Below are 18,932 nucleotides of genomic sequence, written 5' to 3' on the forward strand. Positions count from 1 at the left end.
TGCTGGCTGTAATGACGGCAAAATACACCAGTTGGTATCATTTACACGTTATCGTGACCTTGTAACTTAAAGGGGAAGTATCATGGGTTTTTTTCCTCTTTTATTAAAAATGGTGAAATAAGACCTTCATTTTGCTACAAAATAATTCTAGAACAACGAGAGGAGAGAAATCAACTTAATTCTTGACAGGAACAACTCGTACTCTGTTCTAGCGTATTTTGGAGACAAAAATAAGAAAACTTGAAAAACATTAGCCTGACATTTTTCAAGTTTCAATCCATTCCGACCTACTCTGTCTCTGGCCAGAGGCACTAATCGACAGTTTTATTGTACTGGGGCGATAATTCATAACAAAACTAGACAATTATATTTTTGTTTCTGTCGTCAGACAAACATTTTGGGTTTTGAAATGACATCAAATTTTCGTGATACTCCCCCTTTAAGTTGAACTTGATGGTCACCGCCAAGTTAGGCTGTATTTATCTGGGCATATATCTGAGCTGATTTTCCAGAAGGTGGCTACAGAAATTACAGTCTCCGTTAACTTGTCTCAAGTCAGATATTCAATTCTTTTTAAGCGTTTCCCATTGAATTTTACATTAATAAGTACATAGATTACAAGGGTCATTAGTAGACGTTTGTGAAACAAAAGTCTTTTTCTCCCACCCCCCCCCCCCCGCCCTCGTTCCTATAATATATGTCTATACTAACTAAATACGAATAAATTTGGTGTTTACAAATTGACTAAAATAAAAGTTAAATAAGTAGTAAACAAACAAGTGACGCAAAAAGGATTCGCTAGCTGATAGAAATTATAGGATTGTTACAAATTTAGAAGCTTATCATTATTTCAAGAATTGAAGAAGGTGTAAGGTAAGCAGTTTCTTTTACAATACAATACATGAAACTGAAAGTCAATCTTAGACTCCCCAGCGTTAAGAGAAGTTGGGGGAAACATAGAACTGCATATCATGCTGTAAATGACCTTTTAAATTCACTTAGCCAGGTAATACGAGAATCTGCTAATATTAATAAATTCAAGCGACATGTTTTTAATTTCTTAATATAATTTATGTATTTATTGATATATCTTTCTTTGTTTTCTTTTAATTTTATGTATACATTTTAGTATAATCTTTGAAGTCCTTTTCGAAAACCACATTTTGTCAAAAAGTTTCCTCAATAAAGATTATTATTATTATTATTATTATTATTATTGTTGTTGTTGTTGTTGTTGTTGTTGTTGTTGTTGTTATTATTATTATTATTATTATTATTATTATTATTATTAAGCGAGACTGTCTCAAAAGGGCATGTTTTGTGAAATGATACCAAGAACTACAGCTCTAAATCGAATGACGTTCGTGGGAGAGAAGAAAACACAAGAAAAAGGGCGGGAGGAAAATCATATGCAAAGCTAGTCAAAGCTTGACCGGGCTTTTCTATAATGTGTGCACATAATGCATAGACTAACGAAATCGCCTGTTTCCGCTAATCTCAATGTTAGCTTGAACATCTGCTGAGATTCTCCGGGCCTGATATTTTATTTGTTACTTGTTGCAATGGCAATCGAAGAAGACAACCCCGTAGACGAGCGATCAGACACTAAACAGAGGACCAAGCCGACAGTAATTTTGGCTTTTGGTGTGATCAGTTTCTTGATGGATTTTTACCTCACAATTAATTTAAGTGCCAGTCAAGATATCTTAGAAGCCACGGAGATTCGGACAGCTCTAGTACTGCTGTCTGCAACCGCTCCTGCCTGTCTGGCCGCTATTTTGTTCACGTACTTTGTCCAAAGGATCTCAGTTTCCGTTGTATCGTGTGGAATATTGATTTTCTCCATCACTGGAATGTTAATAACAGCGCTCGTTCAAGATCCCAAGATGAAACTCATTGGTGTGTGTTTAACGTCTTTTGGGTATGGAAGCCTCGATACTGTCTTCTTTCCGCTGACCTCTGGCTTTGGTATAATCACCGTGAGAATTTTCGCCTTGGGCTCAGGGATATCATTTTTGGTAGCACCTTTATCTTACATGGGTAAATTCATTATTTTTTTGTTAATGTTAGAAGGAAGGTCACAGTGTTAACGTGCTGTCGTCTTTTCCATATTAATGTCAGTGTTATCTTAATTTTCTTTTCTTTGTTTTCTTTCCTTCTCTAAAACGGTGTGCATTACTATGAACTCAGTAAATAGCCGACTGGAGAGAGAAAACTCCGTCCAGAAGGCCAATTAATGCCGGTTTACTGCGGCTCAAAAATTAAATGAAATGAATGATAATTATGCGATGGTTTAGATATGCGTAATGAGCAAGTTGTGATCAATTCATTCAATTCCCGACTACAATAGATGTTTGAGGACTCGAGAGATAGAGATAGAGATAAATGGTTTATTTCAAAATCACATTGCAGCCCAAGGGCTGAATTAAGCATTTTTACAACAAAAGTTTTCAAATTCAAAAATTCACAAGTATATTCTAAAAAAATATCAACAATAATCTAATTCGAAATAATATTGAAAAAACATCACACCTAACAAATTTAAAGTAGCAACCGATCTTTTGACAAAAAAATGAAAACAATGCTATGCGGCGATGTGGCAGTTTTGAAAAGCCATGTGATAAAATCGCTCAACCTGATGGGTTAGCTGATGGTTAGCCTTACTGGCGATTCGCAGCAATGCCCGTAAAAAATCGCGGGAACGGGCACATTTGGCGAATGCCGGCGAATTTAATCGCCGATATCTGACATGCCAGATATAGGCGATTTTATACGCCGATCGCGGCGATCGGCGAAAATTGAAATCGCTGCACCGGGCACACCTGGCGATTTTCGCCGATCTCGGCGATCGGCGTATAAAATCGCCAAGTGTGTCGCTGGCTTTAGGAATGCATGGAATGGGAGATTCACCACGGAATTGAAAGCAATTTCGTGCTTAACTGACGATGACATATGAAGTCACCGAGATATGTTCTCTATTTGCAATGTGTTGTGAGCCTGCTGCTTTTTGGACTGTTTTTAGGCAATGGCGAGTTTTAAGATAAGTAGACACCTTTGACAATATTTTACAACTTCTTTACACTTAATTTTCATTTTTTTTTTTTCAAATTGCCGGATGTTTTCTTAATACATCTTGTACGTAAAAAGAAAATCAAACCATAAACGTGGAGCGTTTTGGAAAGTTTAACCTTTTTTGTAAAATTGATTAAAAAATAATCAGCCTTTAGTTTACAACGGTTACGAACACAGGGAAAACACAATCCACAACTGCCTTCAAACGATCGATCGACACGGATAAAGTTGATCAAAGAAAAGACAATGAAATTGTTTTGTCTTCCGCCTCGCCGGCGCTTGGCTAAATAAACTCCTGTTATACAGACTTAGGGGCTAGAAGCTAGAATCTCGGCGAGAATGGTGCGATCTGCTTAGTCTCCCACGGAGTCGTTGTTAGGGAAGTCGTGTAGGTAGACTCCTCTAAGAACGAATGCGTAAGCTACCGTACAGTCCATTCGGAGAGGCGAGCCCGTAATTCGTAGATCAAGGACATGTTACTCGCGATTTGGGATTCGGATCAAGCCGTCGTTACACGTTGAAACTTTTAGCTGAAACTTGTGTGCAACGGCGCTGCGAAACAAGTTTCAGCAGGGGTTGCACCGTGTAACATGGTCGGTTTTGTGAAACTTTTTCGAACTTCCCTTGCGAGACAAGTTTCACGAAGAGTAGAACCCTTTTCTACTTCTGCAACGGCTCGCAACGGTCGCAGTGGTGAAAAAACAAGAGATTCACCGTGTAACACCACTTGGCCGGTGAAACTGGTCTCGTTTGCCGTTGCACACTAGTTTCAGCTAAAATTTTCAACGTGTAACGGCGGCTTCAATCCAGCCTTGTTACTCGCGCACCCCTCCATTCAGTTGAAGGCAAATGACGAGATTCCGTGTCTAACATATAAACAGACATGCATGAACATGTGAGGTTTTTCATTATGGCCTGTTTCTTGAATTCACAGGTCTTACTATGATGGCTTGTGTGTCTCCAGAAGTAGCGCTTCTTCTGTTGTCAAGCTTGTGGGTCTTATTTCCAATTGCCTACTGTACAATTGTCAGGGAAAGCAGTGAAAATGCTCCAAGCCATCCGACGTCCTACAAAGAGATTCCTTACAGACCAGTTGAATCGAGCCCCAATAACACGCCGGAGACGAGACTCTCCCTTAAGGACAAGCTATGGCTGGTATGGAAAACGGCAGTGCTGTTCATTGCTTTGTTTACGAGTAACATCAGCAAGATGCTACTTACAACAGCTGTGGTTACGACCATTGCATTTAATAACGTTCCTATAAGTCCAAGAAATCAATACTTGTTTTACTTGTTAGCATCAGGGATCGGCGATCTCATTGGTCGGCTATATCTACTGTGTTTCTCCTTGTGCGGAATAGACGACAAATTGACTGTCAGGAAAACTTGGATCCTGACTTTTTTAAATGTATCTATTCTAATCTTCATGGTTTCAGCCTCTTGGTTTCGGATTCTCACTAGTTTCGCTGTGACTGTTGGGATAGTTATGATGAACTCTTTAGTGTCAGGGATTGTTATGATCAACACTTTCCAGAACGCAGGAGAAGGCCTTGGTATGTCAGAAAAAAAGTTTTGTCGTGCATTGGCGACTGCTGCATTCTGGATAGCAAGCATAAATGTTTCCTTTATCGGCTTGGATACAGAAGCTAGTCTGCGAAATCACTGTCTGCTCTATTTTCCTGAAGTCACTTGTTATACCAGGTCATCAACAGCTTGGAATCCGGACACTTGCGTTTTATAACGCCTCAGGGTCCATACATGAAGTGTGTTTGTTTCTTCTACCCTCGAACCTTGTTCCCAGGGCTTTCCCTGCCCCTCCCGTTTTTCAAGAGAAAAGACCTGGGAACGAAGGTTGTTCTACCCTTCACAGCAACACGACGATCGAGAATAGTAATGAAACAGAAATTTTCGTAAACGGCTTAAAAATGGAGTCGGTTGAAAATATTTCGTTTTCACTGTGGATGCGGTGAAAAAAATGTCAGCTTAACTGTAAAACGGACACTTGTAACCGAACTGGGGTGACGCGCGATTAGCACGTTTGCGCACGCGCTCAGAGACATTTTAAATTTGTAAGTTCGTGAACATAGTTACGCCCATGACGGAAAACATTTTCTTTCAACTTGTCGCGCAACAATTAAGAATTGGTTCATGCTTAGCGTGCGTATATCGAGTTATGGATGCACGCGGGAAGTTTGGAGAGCACGAGAGAAGCGTAAGTTTAGCTTCTTGAGTGCTCTCCAAACTTCCCAAGTGCATCCATTACTCGCGATCGATATACGCACAGCTTAAAGCATGAACAAATCTTTTTATAACATAGTGAAAATAGAGTAAATGATTCCTGGAAAACAGGTTTTGTTCCTGATTAATTACAAAATTCTCTCTACAAAAAAAAAAGGTGAAAGTGGTTTCTCCGGCATATTGGTTTAATCTTAACGTTTCATTAAACTTCGACAAGCTCTTATAAATATACATATTTTTATGGTGTTTTCTCTCTGTAAAACGTTTTTTATAACATAGCGCTCGTATGCATTCCCCCATCTGACTTGCACAAGTCATCGGATGGACGTGATGGTACCATGATGATGCCAATAGGAATTAGATTAGGATGCACGCGCTCTATGTTATTATATTGCATTGTAACTTTCGATTGTTTTTTGCCCGTATTATCACCTCCGCGCGCAACAAATCTTCATGTTGCAGAGAGTAGACGCTGTTTCTACTTTCTGCAAAATGGAAATTTGTTGCGTGCGGAAGTGGCAACAAACAATCGCAGCTCGCAATGCAACATTGTTGCGCAAGAAATTGCAAGGAAATTTTGTCCGTATCACTTGGCCTTTAGAGTCGTATTTTTGAGGATCCTTTCGTGCAAATTTAGTGTTAACCGCGTTACTGTTTTGGGGGTGTTTTTAGGCCGATTAAACGTGCTTGTTTTCCGAAGAGTTTTCCGTAACCTCTTACGAACATTAACAATTATAATATCGTTAGGGGCACCCAAAGGTTCGCTTCGTTTGACTATCTGATCAGAATACATTACCCGCTTCACAAATTCGGGTTAAATTAGGAAGAAAATTGAGATTTTCTTCAGCGAAACGTCACCTCAAACGCCGGTTATATATTTGCACTGAAAAACTAAAATAACTCGAGGAATCAGTAAGATCAGTCCGTCTTCTAAACTTTTCTGCGCTTTAAATTTTCAGGTAAACGGAATCCAAATAGATAAAACAATGTTAGCTTTTCCAAATTTGCCTTTGCTTGTCGGGGTGAACCATAGCTGAGTTGGGTAAATTTGTCAATTAATTACCCATATCACCCTGCGGTCTTGTTGTGTAGGCTTCTCTGAAACTACGATAACTCGAACCTTCAAGGGAAATTGAAAAAGGTCGAGCTATCGGGAGTTCGAGTTATCGAGGGTAAGATTATATAGAAAATGACCTGAAAGGAAAGGAAAATTGGTTCGAGTTAGCGCGTGGTTCGAGTTAGCGATGGTTCGAGCTATCGGAAGTCGACTGTAGATAGATTTAGGCCCCGTTCAGACAAGGTACCCGAGCACAGGGCCCTGGGACTGGGCACTGAAAAGAACATTGTTCAGTTCAGTTTCAGTTTATTTACACTTGGATATAGTATTCACATTTTATATAGGAACATAGGAATAAAATAACAAATAAAAGGAGAAAAGAAAGAAGTTAATGGGTTTGGTAGGAGTGTACGGTGGTCAGAGGAGCTTAGCTTTCGAGCTAACCACCGCTATATTATAAATGGAAATTCTGATAGTAGTGTTGTTGGTTCCATGACAAGTATGGACGATCATATGGAACTGTCACTTTTATATTAAAATATACATAGTTAGATAGCAGAATTCTTTTATACTGTTTTTTGAACTGGAAGTAGCTAAGTGTTTTTATGTGTTCAGACCCCTTGGTGGCCAAGGAGAAGTGCCAAGTAGCAACCGTGTTCTCGTTCATTCATTCAAATTGTTAAAACCTAGTCATAATCAAAGATCTGAGGGAGTGCGTTCGATGATCTCGACCCTGCATGTTCTCTCTCCTTTGCCAAGTTGGTGATGATGTCATCCGCCCTTGCAAAATCTGCGATGGATGCCAGATACGCGTCCCAAGATCCTTTCATTCATTCGTTGATTGTTCCATAAAATCTCGACTCCAAACGCAATTAGGAGTGCATTCTTTCTTCGTCTAACGCAATTAATTTTCTCCCTGTAACAAAGTCTGTCGGATATAATTTTTGGTGAGCCAATCGCTCGCAAAAGCAACTTTTCCCTCTTTGAATTCGTCCAAAATTCAGGAACCACGTCTATTCCGCCGGACAAGAAGAAAGGAGTCAACTTGACACCTCAGGTTTAAACTCCTCACCCTACCCAGGTTAAGTTCAATTCCCCTTCCTACTCTCCGGACACGGAAAATGGTGGAAGCGGAATTCATAGACTGCGAGCAGCCCGCCAGTTTCTGCAGTTCCTCTTTTCTCTAAAGTACGTATTGTCGACCGCGAGCGAGCAGCGACACACGTTTAGACTCATATCCAAACTGTCGCTATTGTTTTTGTTTGTGGTGGTGGGGGGTGGGGGTGGGGAGAAGGTTGGATACGAATTTGGATTGAGTCGCGCAGGATGTCATCATGAGAAGGGACGGAGGAAAAATAGCGACCGTCATTTGCTCCTGCGACCGTCCCTTCCCATGACACCCCGCTGCGCGTCGGGTCCATCTGCCTGGCACCACGAGAATTAAAAATAGCGACGTTTCTCAATCCCTGATCAAGACAAAGCTTGTGTTCAAGAAAAACAGAGGACCTGGACACGAAAGAACATATCAGCCGGATGTTTGTCAAGTAGGAGCAATCCTTTATTTTCCGTCTTTGCCACCCAGAGTACCGAGGACTCTTGTTCAGAAGTGAGTCTGTTTCTGACATAAATCACAGATTCAAGGTACAAAACTTTTCTCAGAACGTCACTCTAAACCTTGTCCTTTTTTCCAGTCTAGGGCTTCTAATTATAATCAACACATCGCCCACCGCATTTGCTTAGAATCATAATTCTGCGATGTTTATAATCTTTCTAGAATAGTCATTAGTCTTTGCTTTCTTCGAGTGGCTTTCCTCAAGATCTTCAAATGTCTCTGGCATCCGTTTTCCTTGCGTCTCGTGTAATTTCAATCCTGCTATCCCGGCAAATAGCGCAGTTAATGCGAAAACAAGCATTGGTAGCGAGACGTGGTGATCTCCCATCAGTACAATAAAGGGTGCAACCATTCCACCGATTCTAGCTGACAAACTTGATACACCCATTCCTGCATTGCGAACAACCGTAGGGAACAACTCCGCGGAGTAAACATATAGCACAGTGTAAGAAGCGCAGATGCAAAACCTGCCTCCCAAGGCAGCCATAGAGATCATAGCTACGTTGTTTCCTTCTTGCAACTGCAAAAACATACACAGGAAACAAGAGGCACTGCTGCCGAGAAGAAGGAAAAACAAACTTAATCTGCGCCCGAATTTCGAGAGCAGCATCTGTGTCACAACAAATGAAGGTAGCTCGATCAAACTGCCGAGTATGAAGTTAATATAGAGATTTCCCTCGAGGTGTTTGACATTCAAGGCAAGTCCGTAATATACCATGCTTGTAACGCACCATGATAACATCATGACTACTGTGACAATGCATACGGACTGGTGAGTAAATAAGTCCGTTATTCCACGCTGGGAATTCGAAGTTTTCCCATCTTCTTTCGCAGGTTTTGGGTGCGCTGTCCGAAGAATTACCTTACTATTGCCACGGCCATTTTCTTTCTGTATTTTTCTCAGGATATTTTCGGCTTCTGCGATACGGCCTTGAGCCACAAGCCATCGTGGAGATTCTGGAATACTTTTGAAAACCAATAGAACGATCAATGTTGGAAGAATTGAAACGATTGTCAATACTCGCCAGTCGCGGATAAGATAAGCTTCGAAGGTGAGAATGACGTAACCGAAAGAATAAAACGCTTGCTGCCACGTGCCTGCAGATCCTAACAAGAGAAGAAAGAATATTTACATAAATGGCGTCAGATTTTCCCCAAAGCGGGGCTAGAGGGGAGTTTGTGGGGGGACGGGGAATTCCAACTATTCCAATAAAATCTGAGTGGAGTAATTTTATAAAGACTTTTGTTCTTGGGCCATCGTAGCTTGATCAGAAATAAAACACAAACAGCTGTGATAAACATTATAAACTTACGCATTTTATATAAACTTGACGTTTCGTATTCTAGTCAACATACATTTTCAAAAGTGACCGTGGCAATTTTGACAACTAAAAATATATATAATAGTGATAAGGGGTCTGGAACCGAGATTAAGAAAAACAATCTTAACAGTGAATCTATAAAAAGCAACAGCTAAAAAAATAAAGCATCAGCTTCTCACTGCTGATGTTGACATTTTAGAAAAATGAATTTCTATTTAAATTAGTTTGCACTCTATCTAAGGGAACTGGTCATAACAAGTTTCTTTGAAGACGGCCCCCCTTGTATTTCCCTAGTAGCAGTGGTCTCTGCTTCTGCTGTCTGCTTCTATCACAGCCCGGGTGCTCGACGCATTTCCCTTCACCCGCAACGGTACCGATTTCATCTTTTCTGTTCGATAACGTTCAGAAATTCTAAAATTTCAAAGAATTTCTGTAACAAACGTTTTTAAGTTGATAGCTCCAGCTAGCGGAGAGGCTAAAATCTGCTGCAAAACGTGCGATCTTGTTTTGGTGTATGTGGTTTCTGCATAGGGCTAAGTTCACATTTTTAACTATAACAAAGTTCGTAGACTACGTTAGCACATGTTAACAGGATGCAACACCTTAATCCAATCTGTAAAAGGACCCAAAAGCCACCTACGTCCAAAAATGCACCAAACCTTGAATTTGGGTACCTTATATAAGACAGACCTTTTTGTCATTTTCATATGACTTCATGTTTGACAGAATTATTTGTGTTTTAGTAAGAATTCAGGGTAAGGGACACCTCGTGATGTCTATCAAATCATGCATTTCATGTATCTCACTAGCGTGCATTTCTGAAGCAGCCTGAAGGAGGGGAAAAGTGAAGGTTTGAACCAAGAACAAACAGATGACCTTGGAAGAGGGGGAGGGGGTTGGCTGTTCACGGTCCCCTACTTTTTCCGTGGGATTTTCGAGACTCTAGCCTCCCACGCAGACGTTCTTAGGGGTTTGTCACGCGTTCCTAAGAACGTCTGCGTGGGAGGCTAATCGAACTCCCGCCATCTTGGTTTGTAACACTCTCCCCAGGTTGCGCTCGCCTCAACAAACCAAGATGGCGGGAGGGGACTATGATGGAAGCGTACGAGTCTCGAAAAACCCACAGAAAAATACGGGACTGTGAACAGTCTATCGAGGGGACAGCGTGGAATATGAGCACATCTTACCTCGATACGAAGGTCCAATGGATTCTGTTGAAAGCACGTACGTTATAAGGCCACCGCCACCTTTTATTGCACCCACAATAAATCTCAGGGCGATGTATTCTTCATAAGTCCTTGCAAGGCCAGTCATTAGACCTAAAATGCCGCCGACTATATAAGCGAAAAGCCAGGGCTTACGACGGCCATATTTGTCAGACAAAATGCTAAATACTAGGACGCCAAACATGTATCCAGACACAAAGATTGACTGGCTAAACTCGGATTTGAAGCGATCGCCGCAAGCCAGGTTCCACTCGGTGGCGATGGATGTGAATTCAGAGGAAAATTCTGCTCCGTGACAAATGGAACCATCTTTGTCACAACAGGCCGGGTGACTTGAATTGCAGTGTAAAATGTCGCCGCTTGTAGAAGGACATTTCCATTCAGGGACGGCTCCGATGAAAACAATAATCAGCATTTGACAGGCGAGAGGAAGAGAGATGAGACTCACAATAAAGTAGATTCTCTTTTGATGGCGGCCGAATTCTCCAACTTGTTCTAACGCGGAGTCGAAATCCATTATATTTGGAATACCGGCGTCTTCTCATCAGATACTTCGCAATTCATAGACGAGACAATGAAAACAGCGTTGATTATCGATTCTAGTAGTAATAGCAAATCGAGAATCGCCGAACTGCTTCCGCGCCAGTTTCCACAAATGTTGACTGTAGTTTTGTGCCGGCTTCAATCGACATGTTCCTCCGTTTTAACCGCAGAAATGTTCGAATATTTCAGTGACTGTGCTGTATATTCTGACCGCAAAAATATTTGCATTAAATTGGTCACCCATGAATGGCGATGAAACAATGAGTTAAAAGTGTTCTTTTATCCGTGCGGGGTTGTATGCCTATATTTCCATAAAGAAAGATTGTCATTTGACCGGCTAAATACGACCTGCTGTAAATACACGTGGCAGTGTTACGTGAAACATAAAATGTCACGCTACGTGAGGCACGCGCGCCTCGTGTTTTTTTCCGCGGCAAGTGCGTGTTCTACACGTTTTCTTCTCGATCGGCTATCGCTAAGAATTTGCGTGACTTGACGTCTATCCCATGCCAAGTCCACCCTGATGAAGATTTACCACTAAATCGTCGAAACGAGCCGTTCGTCAGTGTCAGTGCAGTGTGACCAATGATGATGATAGTCGTATGCAGGAGGGAGGGGTCAACTTCGGCTTTTCGCAATCGGATTGCTTGTCCGGATGATACGGGCCATCGTGACGTCACTTCCTGTAAAACCCGGGAAGTTTGAATGATTGATAAACTACAACCTCGGCAAATGTTTTTCGTGGATGATCAGTCAAATAGTTCTACACAAGGTCATCAAAGAATCATTGCTATGATTTAACCTATTACCATAATACATGAAAACAGCAATATCGCTCATGAAGTTATTATTTCAAGTATGAAAATACGCAAAAGTTTGACACTGGTTAATAGCAAATGCGACAAAACAGTGACGGCCTGCGCATCTTTGAAGAAAGATAACTTGAGAACCCAAAAGAATTTAACAAGGAGGGAAAAGTGAGATCTTACTGTGGTTAAGAGCTTTCAATTGGCCATTAAAAACAGTTATCTAACAACTTAATAAAAATGATCAGTGGGTTTAAACGCATTTCTCCGCTACTGTCTGGTCGAGCGCTCGCGAAAAGAAAGGCGAAAACATTTTTTTTTCTCAAGCTATCGGAAAAGCTACGTTGCAAAGAACCCTGTAGTACTAAGTAATTTGCCAGTTGGTAATTGTTTATAGGCAATGGGGTTTGCTTTTTTTGTTAATTATTTCACTAAAACAGGAAAATATGACAAGACTTTTCTTTGCGAGGCCGAGCGGCTGACGCCAGCTTCAAGGCAAAATAGTCTAAACATTCTGTATCTAATCATCAAAATTCTAGGGGCAATGCACAAGTTTTTCTCTCACAGGTTTGGAATACATAAGGAGGATTCAATTACTCTCTGGACTAGCACTTAAGTTTAACTCAACTTCTACTCTTTCATCATCTTACTTATGTAAATCAACTGAAACACAGCATTTATCGTCTCCTTGCTCATTTGTTTTGTGGATCATTTCAGGTGATAAGTTTATTTCTATGACAAGATGTCTCCTTATCAGAGCTCTAGAGAAAGCTGAAGATATTGTGAATATGTTCGGCCAGAAAACTGAGTCAGGAGTTCGCGATTTGGTGTGAAATTTCGAGAAATTTCTCGCAAAAAGTAATTATCAGTTCAAAAGAAAGTCAGTTTCCTCGGGCGTCCGCATATTTTGCAAGCTTTTTCAAAATTCTAGGTTGCTCAGCAAAAGTCTTCTTTACAAAGGTTAAATGGCATGGGTAAATTAAAATAAACTCCTTTGAATCATCATTTTGTATCTATCAATTATTTTAATAATGTTAGAGGCAAATTCTATAACTCGAGGTCAAGTTTCAGCAATAAACACAAACTTATAATTTTCAATGTTCTTTCACTCGGCGAAACAAACGCACTGATCATTTTTACAGTTGAATATAACCTACTAATCTCAACTGGAACGTTTGCACTAAGATTTAACCTCGTCCAGAGCCAAATGTCAGTTTCACCAGTACTTTGTGTAATTAATAAGATGTAATTTTTCTGGCGCGGACAATCTCAGCTTTTCCGATCAGCGCAAGTACACGTAACTCTTCACTGCAATATTTTCAGCATAATTTATGGTTGAAAATAAATGAACACTTACCTATATCGAGAAAAGAAGATTAAAAGTCTACTCAGCAAGAAAACAAATCCCATCCGGAGCCTGGCTGGAAAAAAAAGTCGTTTGATGCAACAAAATCACCAGCGCCATTTTCGAAACTGGACAAAATCCCGCGCTTCACAGGAAGTGACGTCACGATGGCCCGTATCATCCGGACAGCCGAGCCCACGAGTTGACCTCTCCCTCCTGGTCGTATGGCTCATTTCATGGTAGCTTACACAGACAAGAAAATCCGCTGACCGTGACGGTCGAAAGTTAACATGCGAAAGGATGCGAAAGTGGGTTGAGAAAAGATAACATCGGTCTAAGGGAGGTGACGTCATGGGTTATTCTTCGGAGCAGCCACGATCCGAGATCCGATTATACCGGAAATTGACCTGCATTCACTCTCTTTCAGTAGTAATGGCGGACGACGTCGGGGAAATAAAGACTTCGAACGTTTGTTAGGATTCGTTATGGTAGAATACAGAGTTCTTTCTACTTTCGTTTCTCGGCGTCTGAACACTGACCTCAAGGATTTTACGTTCGATTTGTGGAAGAAACGTGGAACTATGAAAACAGTCAAGATTTGCTCAGGTAACATCGGCCTACGGGAGGTTAACATCGACCTAAAGGAGGTTAACATCGGCCTACGGGAGGTTAACATCGACCTAAGGGAGGTACGTTTTATAGCACCACGTTTGTATCGTATGTGTTATACTGGCACAATCGTACACATGGAAAGCTTATTTGCAAGCATTAAAACTTACAATCTTGCAGGAGCTTTTCTAATCATTGACCTGAGTGTGATTTCATTAATTTTATTACCAACTCATAACATCCACCTACAGGAGGTTAACATCTACCTAAGGGAGGTGCAGTGGCTTACAGTGTATATTTTATAACTTATGTATCATAAAAGTCAATTCATAGGCATAGAAGCTTACTCTCTAGGAGGGAAACATGGGATCATAAGGAGCTTTTCTATCATTGACTTGAATTTCATAAATATTTTCATTTTTACCAACTCATAACATCCGCCTATAGGAGGTATGGTGGGAGGCCATACCTAAGGGAGGTTATGGTGTTATAATAAGGAAGGATGGACTTGAAGAAAGCTTACGAATCTTAAGGGCTTTTGCATTTTGTGTACATGCCGTTTTAGAATAAATTTATTTATAAAGAATTATTATTATTATTATTATTATTATTTGAAAAGCCTTTTAATCTCACTAGAATGAGATTAATGAGAGTTTTCTCATTTTTTTATTTACACTCATAACATGGAATATTTAACAATAATTGTTTTAGTATATACCACACAAGCTGAATAAGAAGTGGACCAAAAATTACTTTAGTTTTGACAATATACCGACAAATGGCGGGAAATTTTAAAATCTCGCGTGCCTCGCGGTAATCGATTTCTTATTGTAGAAAGTTCCGTCTCGCTTTCTTGCAGACAACTAAAACTCCTGGAGGCACTTGTTTAGTTGCTCACGTGTATTTTTTTCGATTGTTGTCTGAAATTTGTCCTATTGTTGAAACCACACTGCAAAACATTAGATGTTTCTTTGTTTACATTGTAATTATAGTGCTCGACAGTTTCGTAAAAAATGGATGGTATTTTTATTTTTCGCCTAGGAATATAAGGTTTGAAAGATTTAGTAACTTACCATGTAATGTCGTCAAACCAAAATTTGTTGCCATTTTTGTATTTTTTGTAATAGCCGTCTTTTTTAAAGAAATATTTTCCTCTTAAGTGACCGTGGCGAAACGGGAAGCCATCTTGTTTCTCTTTGGTTGCTCGGAGGTGAATAGTACTTGGCTAATCACCTCCGAGCTAGCCAATCAGCGCGCGCTACAAGCACTATTCACTTGTGTGGTATATACTATAACATATTATTATCAATATTATTATTTGGCAACACACTGACCTATGCTGGGCCATTTATATTCATCTAATGAAACAATTTTACAGCCATAAAGATTTGCTGTGAGAGGTGTTATGGGTTTAAATAGAAAAAATGCAGGTGCATTAAAATAGCATAATAGCTGTTATGATGATTATAGGCAATTGTTTTCTTGTTGTTGTTGTCGTTTTTTCTTGGTTGACCCCATCAACCTGTAATTTCCACATTAAATTTTACTAGAAGTGACTGTTTATGACTGTTGAAATGATAGATCATTTTTAAAAATATAACCCTTAATATGTCAGAATTTATTTTAATTTAATTTGTGATCACTTACAAGAGGTTTGACTGTTTGACTGCTTATTACAGTACATGAACAATATTGGTTTTATTTTATTTCTTTTCAGGATGCAATACTTAAACTGTGCAGACCGCTGAAGAAACTGCTACATCAAAGACACCTATGACTCATCAATTCCTCAAAAGACATAGTGTACAACAGATGTTGTTGAACTGTTATTGTCAAGCTTGACCTCTTGTCATGTGTCAAAATTATGTAAAATTTGATATTCAAGTTTGTAGGGTTAATTGACGGAGGATCTCCCATATAATGATGGATTGGATGCAAATGGTCATAATTTTGTTCCTCTCTGGCAGCAAATTGTGTAGATTGGTATATATGTACCACTTAGAGTGCAAAGATACAAAATGACCAACATTTTTAAGTAATGTTTAATTGGAAGAAAGATTCTCAGTCCTTTCTAGAACTTAAGGACGGTGCCTACTATTGTTACTGCGCATACGTTCTCTGCATCTGGAGATACTCGGGTTTCCTATGGGTGGTGCCTACTATTAAAGGGATATTTTTGCGCACTTTAAAACTATGCGGAGAAAGCAGAACTTAGCAAGTGATTTTGGTATCCAAAAAGAAAATTGGGGGGAAATCATGCATTTTTCAGAGATAATAAAGCTTCAATTTGGAAAAAAGCACCACACATTGCTTTGTATTTTGCTGCTTTTTAGAATAATAAAAAATTGTGGCTTGGTTATCTCTAAAAAATGCGTGGTTACCCCCAATTTCCTTAAATTTGGCTTTCAATACCCGCTACCAAGATCTGCTTTTCCCGCATAGTGATAAACCGTGCAAAAATACTTCGCTATTAGTAGGCACCGTCCTTAAGCAGTTGTGAAAAGAAATCCCAAAAAAATAACTGAGGGTCTTTCTTCTACTTAATCCTTCACCTGATATTGAAATGTATCTTTCAAATATCCATATTCAATTACAGTTATGGTTGCTAACCTTTATGGCTATTGAGTCAAAAAGATATGACATAAAGAGCTATTATTTTGTAAGTCAACAAATCTGTACCTCAAGTAAAGGTCAAAATGAAAGTGAGCCATGCCATGAACCTTTGAGTGTGCTTTTCAAAAGATCCAAATGACCACCCCTAAATGTTTTCATTTTCATGTTTTAAGCTCATGACGTGTCATTTGTTATCAAGTAAGCTCTATGCTTCTAAACACAGGTGGAACTTTGTCATGAGTTGGAGAACAAGTCAAATTTGAACAAAAAATAAATGCCTTGTTCCCCCCCCCCCCTCCCACATGGCATTTGACCATGTACCATGCCTGGGAAGAAGGGAATTGAATTTGGCTGGGGTAGAGAAATTGAACTGAATTTACACTGTACCTTTGGCATTGGAGAATTTGGACTTTTCTCTTTTTTTTTTCTTCTGTTTGAATACAATAATTATTGAACAACTGAGACGATATAATATGTAATGCTCTTTATTCATAATGATAGTACAAGAGAGTGCATGGTAATAAGTAATACCTGTAAATCGATATTGAGATGCCGAAGCCGGGGGGCTTATATGGCACAATTCATACAGGAGATCGGTCAAAATGGTGCAATTACTTTACAGTTTACAAATAAATAAATAAATAAATAAATGAATAAATAAATAGATAAATATTAATGTTAATAATAGTAGTGATAATAATAATAATAATAATAATAATAATAATAATAATAACTTAAATGAAAAAAAATTAATTAAATAAATAACAAATAACATATTAAATTAAGCTAAGCCGTGTATACGAGAGTTCAAAAAGACATGAATTCACAATTTGATTGGATGTAATCTTTAAGTTTTTGTCTACAATTCGAGATAGTAAGCGAATTACCTAAATCAAGATGGTTGTCATTCCAAATTTGAGGGCCTTGTGCATGAAGTGCAAAAGCCCCTTAAAATTCATAAGCTTTCTTCAAGTCAATTCTTCCCTATTATAATACATACTTGCATGGTGCTATAAACATCATGACCTCCCTCAGGTAGATGTTTACCTCCTGTATACGTAGGTGGAATTGTTATCACTTGGTAAAAATAAAATGAAATTCAAATCAATGATAAAAAAGCTCCTTATGATCCCAAGTTTCCCTGATGAAGAGTAAGCTTCTATGCGTATGAATTGAGTACACAATGTCTTTTGTGGAATTAATGAGTCATAGGTGTCTTTGAAGTAGCTGTTTCTTCAGCGGTCTGTGCAGTTTAAGTATTGCATTCTGAAAAGAAATAAAATAAAACCAATATTGTTAATGTACTGTAGTAAGCAATGAGAGAGTAATGTACAATCGTCTACTAAGGTTTCTTAATAATCATAACATTCTCTCTGACAATCAGTATGGTTTTCGCAAGCATCACTCCACGGCTAGCGCTTATGCTCTTACTTGTTTATATGACAAAATCTCTTCCGCCATTGACAATAAGGAATGCACAGTTGGTATTTTTATAGACTTGTCCAAGGCCTTTGACACCGTTGATCATAGCATTTTGATTTCAAAATTAGAGCATTGTGGTGTTCGTGGCACTTCACTTAGAGGGTTCGAAAGCTATCTAAGCAATAGACAACAATGTGTGGAATTTAATGGTGTCAGTTTGGAGTCTTGCGAAACTAAGTGCGGGGTGCCTCAGGGTTCTATACTAGGTCCCCTACTCTTTCTACTCTATACAAATGATCTGTGTAACGTGTCAAAGGTCGTGGATTTTATTCTTTTTACAGATGATACAAACATATTTTTCTCCCACAAAGATTTTAACTTGCTTCCTGGAATCTTGAATTCTGAAATGCTTAAATTTAACTCAACGGCGTCGAGCAAACAAGCTGTCCATTAACTTTAAAAAATCAAATTTTATGGTTTTTAGACCACCCCAAAGGAGGAAAACACTTGATATATCTATTCAAATTGACAGCAATGCAATTGAACGTGTGAAAGAGACAGTATTTTTAGGTGTTATCCTCGATGAGCATTTGTCATGGAAGCCTCACATACTTAGTGTTTCTAGAGAAATATCAAAATCAGTAGGTATTATATATAAGTCTAGTTTTTGCCTTCCCAAAACCTCCTTACGCTCCTTGTACTATAGTGTAGTTTACCATTACTTAATTCACTGTGTTTCTGTGTGGGGATCGACATATCAGTCTAATTTAAATCGGATTATTGTTCTGCAAAAGAAGATAATCAGAATAATATCTAAAGTTTCTTTTGATGCTCATACTGGTGTTCTTTTTAAAGAACAGGAGATTTCAAAATTCTCTGACATTTATTTATACCAAATAGGTAAATTTATGTATCTTTTTTAAGAAGCTTACTTCCAAATTATTTTCGCAATATGTTTACTCTTGCAAGCCAGATACATTCTTATAATACAAGAAATTCCAACCTTTTCTATATATATACCTTATTGTCGAACTAATCTTCGAAAATTCTCAATTCGGTTTCAAGGTC

At 39.1% G+C, this 18,932-nt stretch overlaps 2 protein-coding genes and 3 long non-coding RNA genes across 5 annotated transcripts in view; 3 read left to right on the forward strand and 2 right to left on the reverse strand.

Annotated features, from left to right (window-relative positions):
- Positions 1 to 1,372: 1,372 nt before the first annotated feature.
- On the forward strand, positions 1,373 to 4,885 carry LOC146472422 (battenin-like). The gene is made up of 2 exons (XM_085119852.1): positions 1,373 to 2,040; positions 4,007 to 4,885. The coding sequence occupies exons 1-2, from the start codon at positions 1,563 to 1,565 to the stop codon at positions 4,810 to 4,812; spliced, it is 1,284 nt and encodes a 427-aa protein (XP_084975978.1). The 5' UTR covers positions 1,373 to 1,562; the 3' UTR covers positions 4,813 to 4,885.
- Positions 4,886 to 6,658: 1,773 nt separating this feature from the next.
- LOC146472423 (solute carrier family 22 member 15-like) lies at positions 6,659 to 11,501 on the reverse strand. Its single transcript, XM_085119774.1, has 2 exons — positions 10,488 to 11,501; positions 6,659 to 9,085 (listed from the first exon to the last, which is right to left on the reverse strand). The coding sequence occupies exons 1-2, from the start codon at positions 11,041 to 11,043 to the stop codon at positions 8,109 to 8,111; spliced, it is 1,533 nt and encodes a 510-aa protein (XP_084975900.1). The 5' UTR covers positions 11,044 to 11,501; the 3' UTR covers positions 6,659 to 8,108.
- Positions 11,502 to 13,606: 2,105 nt separating this feature from the next.
- Positions 13,607 to 15,606, forward strand: LOC146472424 (uncharacterized). The gene is made up of 2 exons (XR_014866585.1): positions 13,607 to 13,909; positions 15,547 to 15,606. It is a non-coding gene; the product is annotated as an uncharacterized LOC146472424 (long non-coding RNA).
- A 580-nt stretch (positions 15,607 to 16,186) lies between these two features.
- On the forward strand, positions 16,187 to 16,548 carry LOC146472425 (uncharacterized). Its single transcript, XR_014866642.1, has 2 exons — positions 16,187 to 16,454; positions 16,494 to 16,548. It is a non-coding gene; the product is annotated as an uncharacterized LOC146472425 (long non-coding RNA).
- An 800-nt stretch (positions 16,549 to 17,348) lies between these two features.
- LOC146472426 (uncharacterized) overlaps positions 17,349 to 18,932 on the reverse strand; it is a 3,018-nt gene continuing 1,434 nt past the window's right edge. The window contains exon 2 of the long non-coding RNA XR_014866583.1: positions 17,349 to 17,708. This is a non-coding gene — a long non-coding RNA (uncharacterized LOC146472426). The remainder of the gene's footprint in view (positions 17,709 to 18,932) is intronic.

This window comes from Pavona decussata, unplaced genomic scaffold (genome assembly GCF_977016875.1).
Source record: "Pavona decussata unplaced genomic scaffold, jaPavDecu1.1 SCAFFOLD_100, whole genome shotgun sequence".
Taxonomy (NCBI): Eukaryota; Metazoa; Cnidaria; class Anthozoa; order Scleractinia; family Agariciidae; genus Pavona; species Pavona decussata.

Coding starts and splice junctions, on each gene's coding strand:
- LOC146472422 (XM_085119852.1), top strand. CDS start 1,563: ATGGCAATCGAAGAAGACAACCCCGTAGACGAGCGATCAGACACTAAA. Junction 2,041..4,006: donor AGCACCTTTATCTTACATGG/GTAAATTCATTA, acceptor TTGAATTCACAG/GTCTTACTATGATGGCTTGT.
- LOC146472423 (XM_085119774.1), bottom strand. CDS start 11,043: ATGGATTTCGACTCCGCGTTAGAACAAGTTGGAGAATTCGGCCGCCAT. Junction 9,086..10,487: donor CATTGGACCTTCGTATCGAG/GTAAGATGTGCT, acceptor TTCTCTTGTTAG/GATCTGCAGGCACGTGGCAG.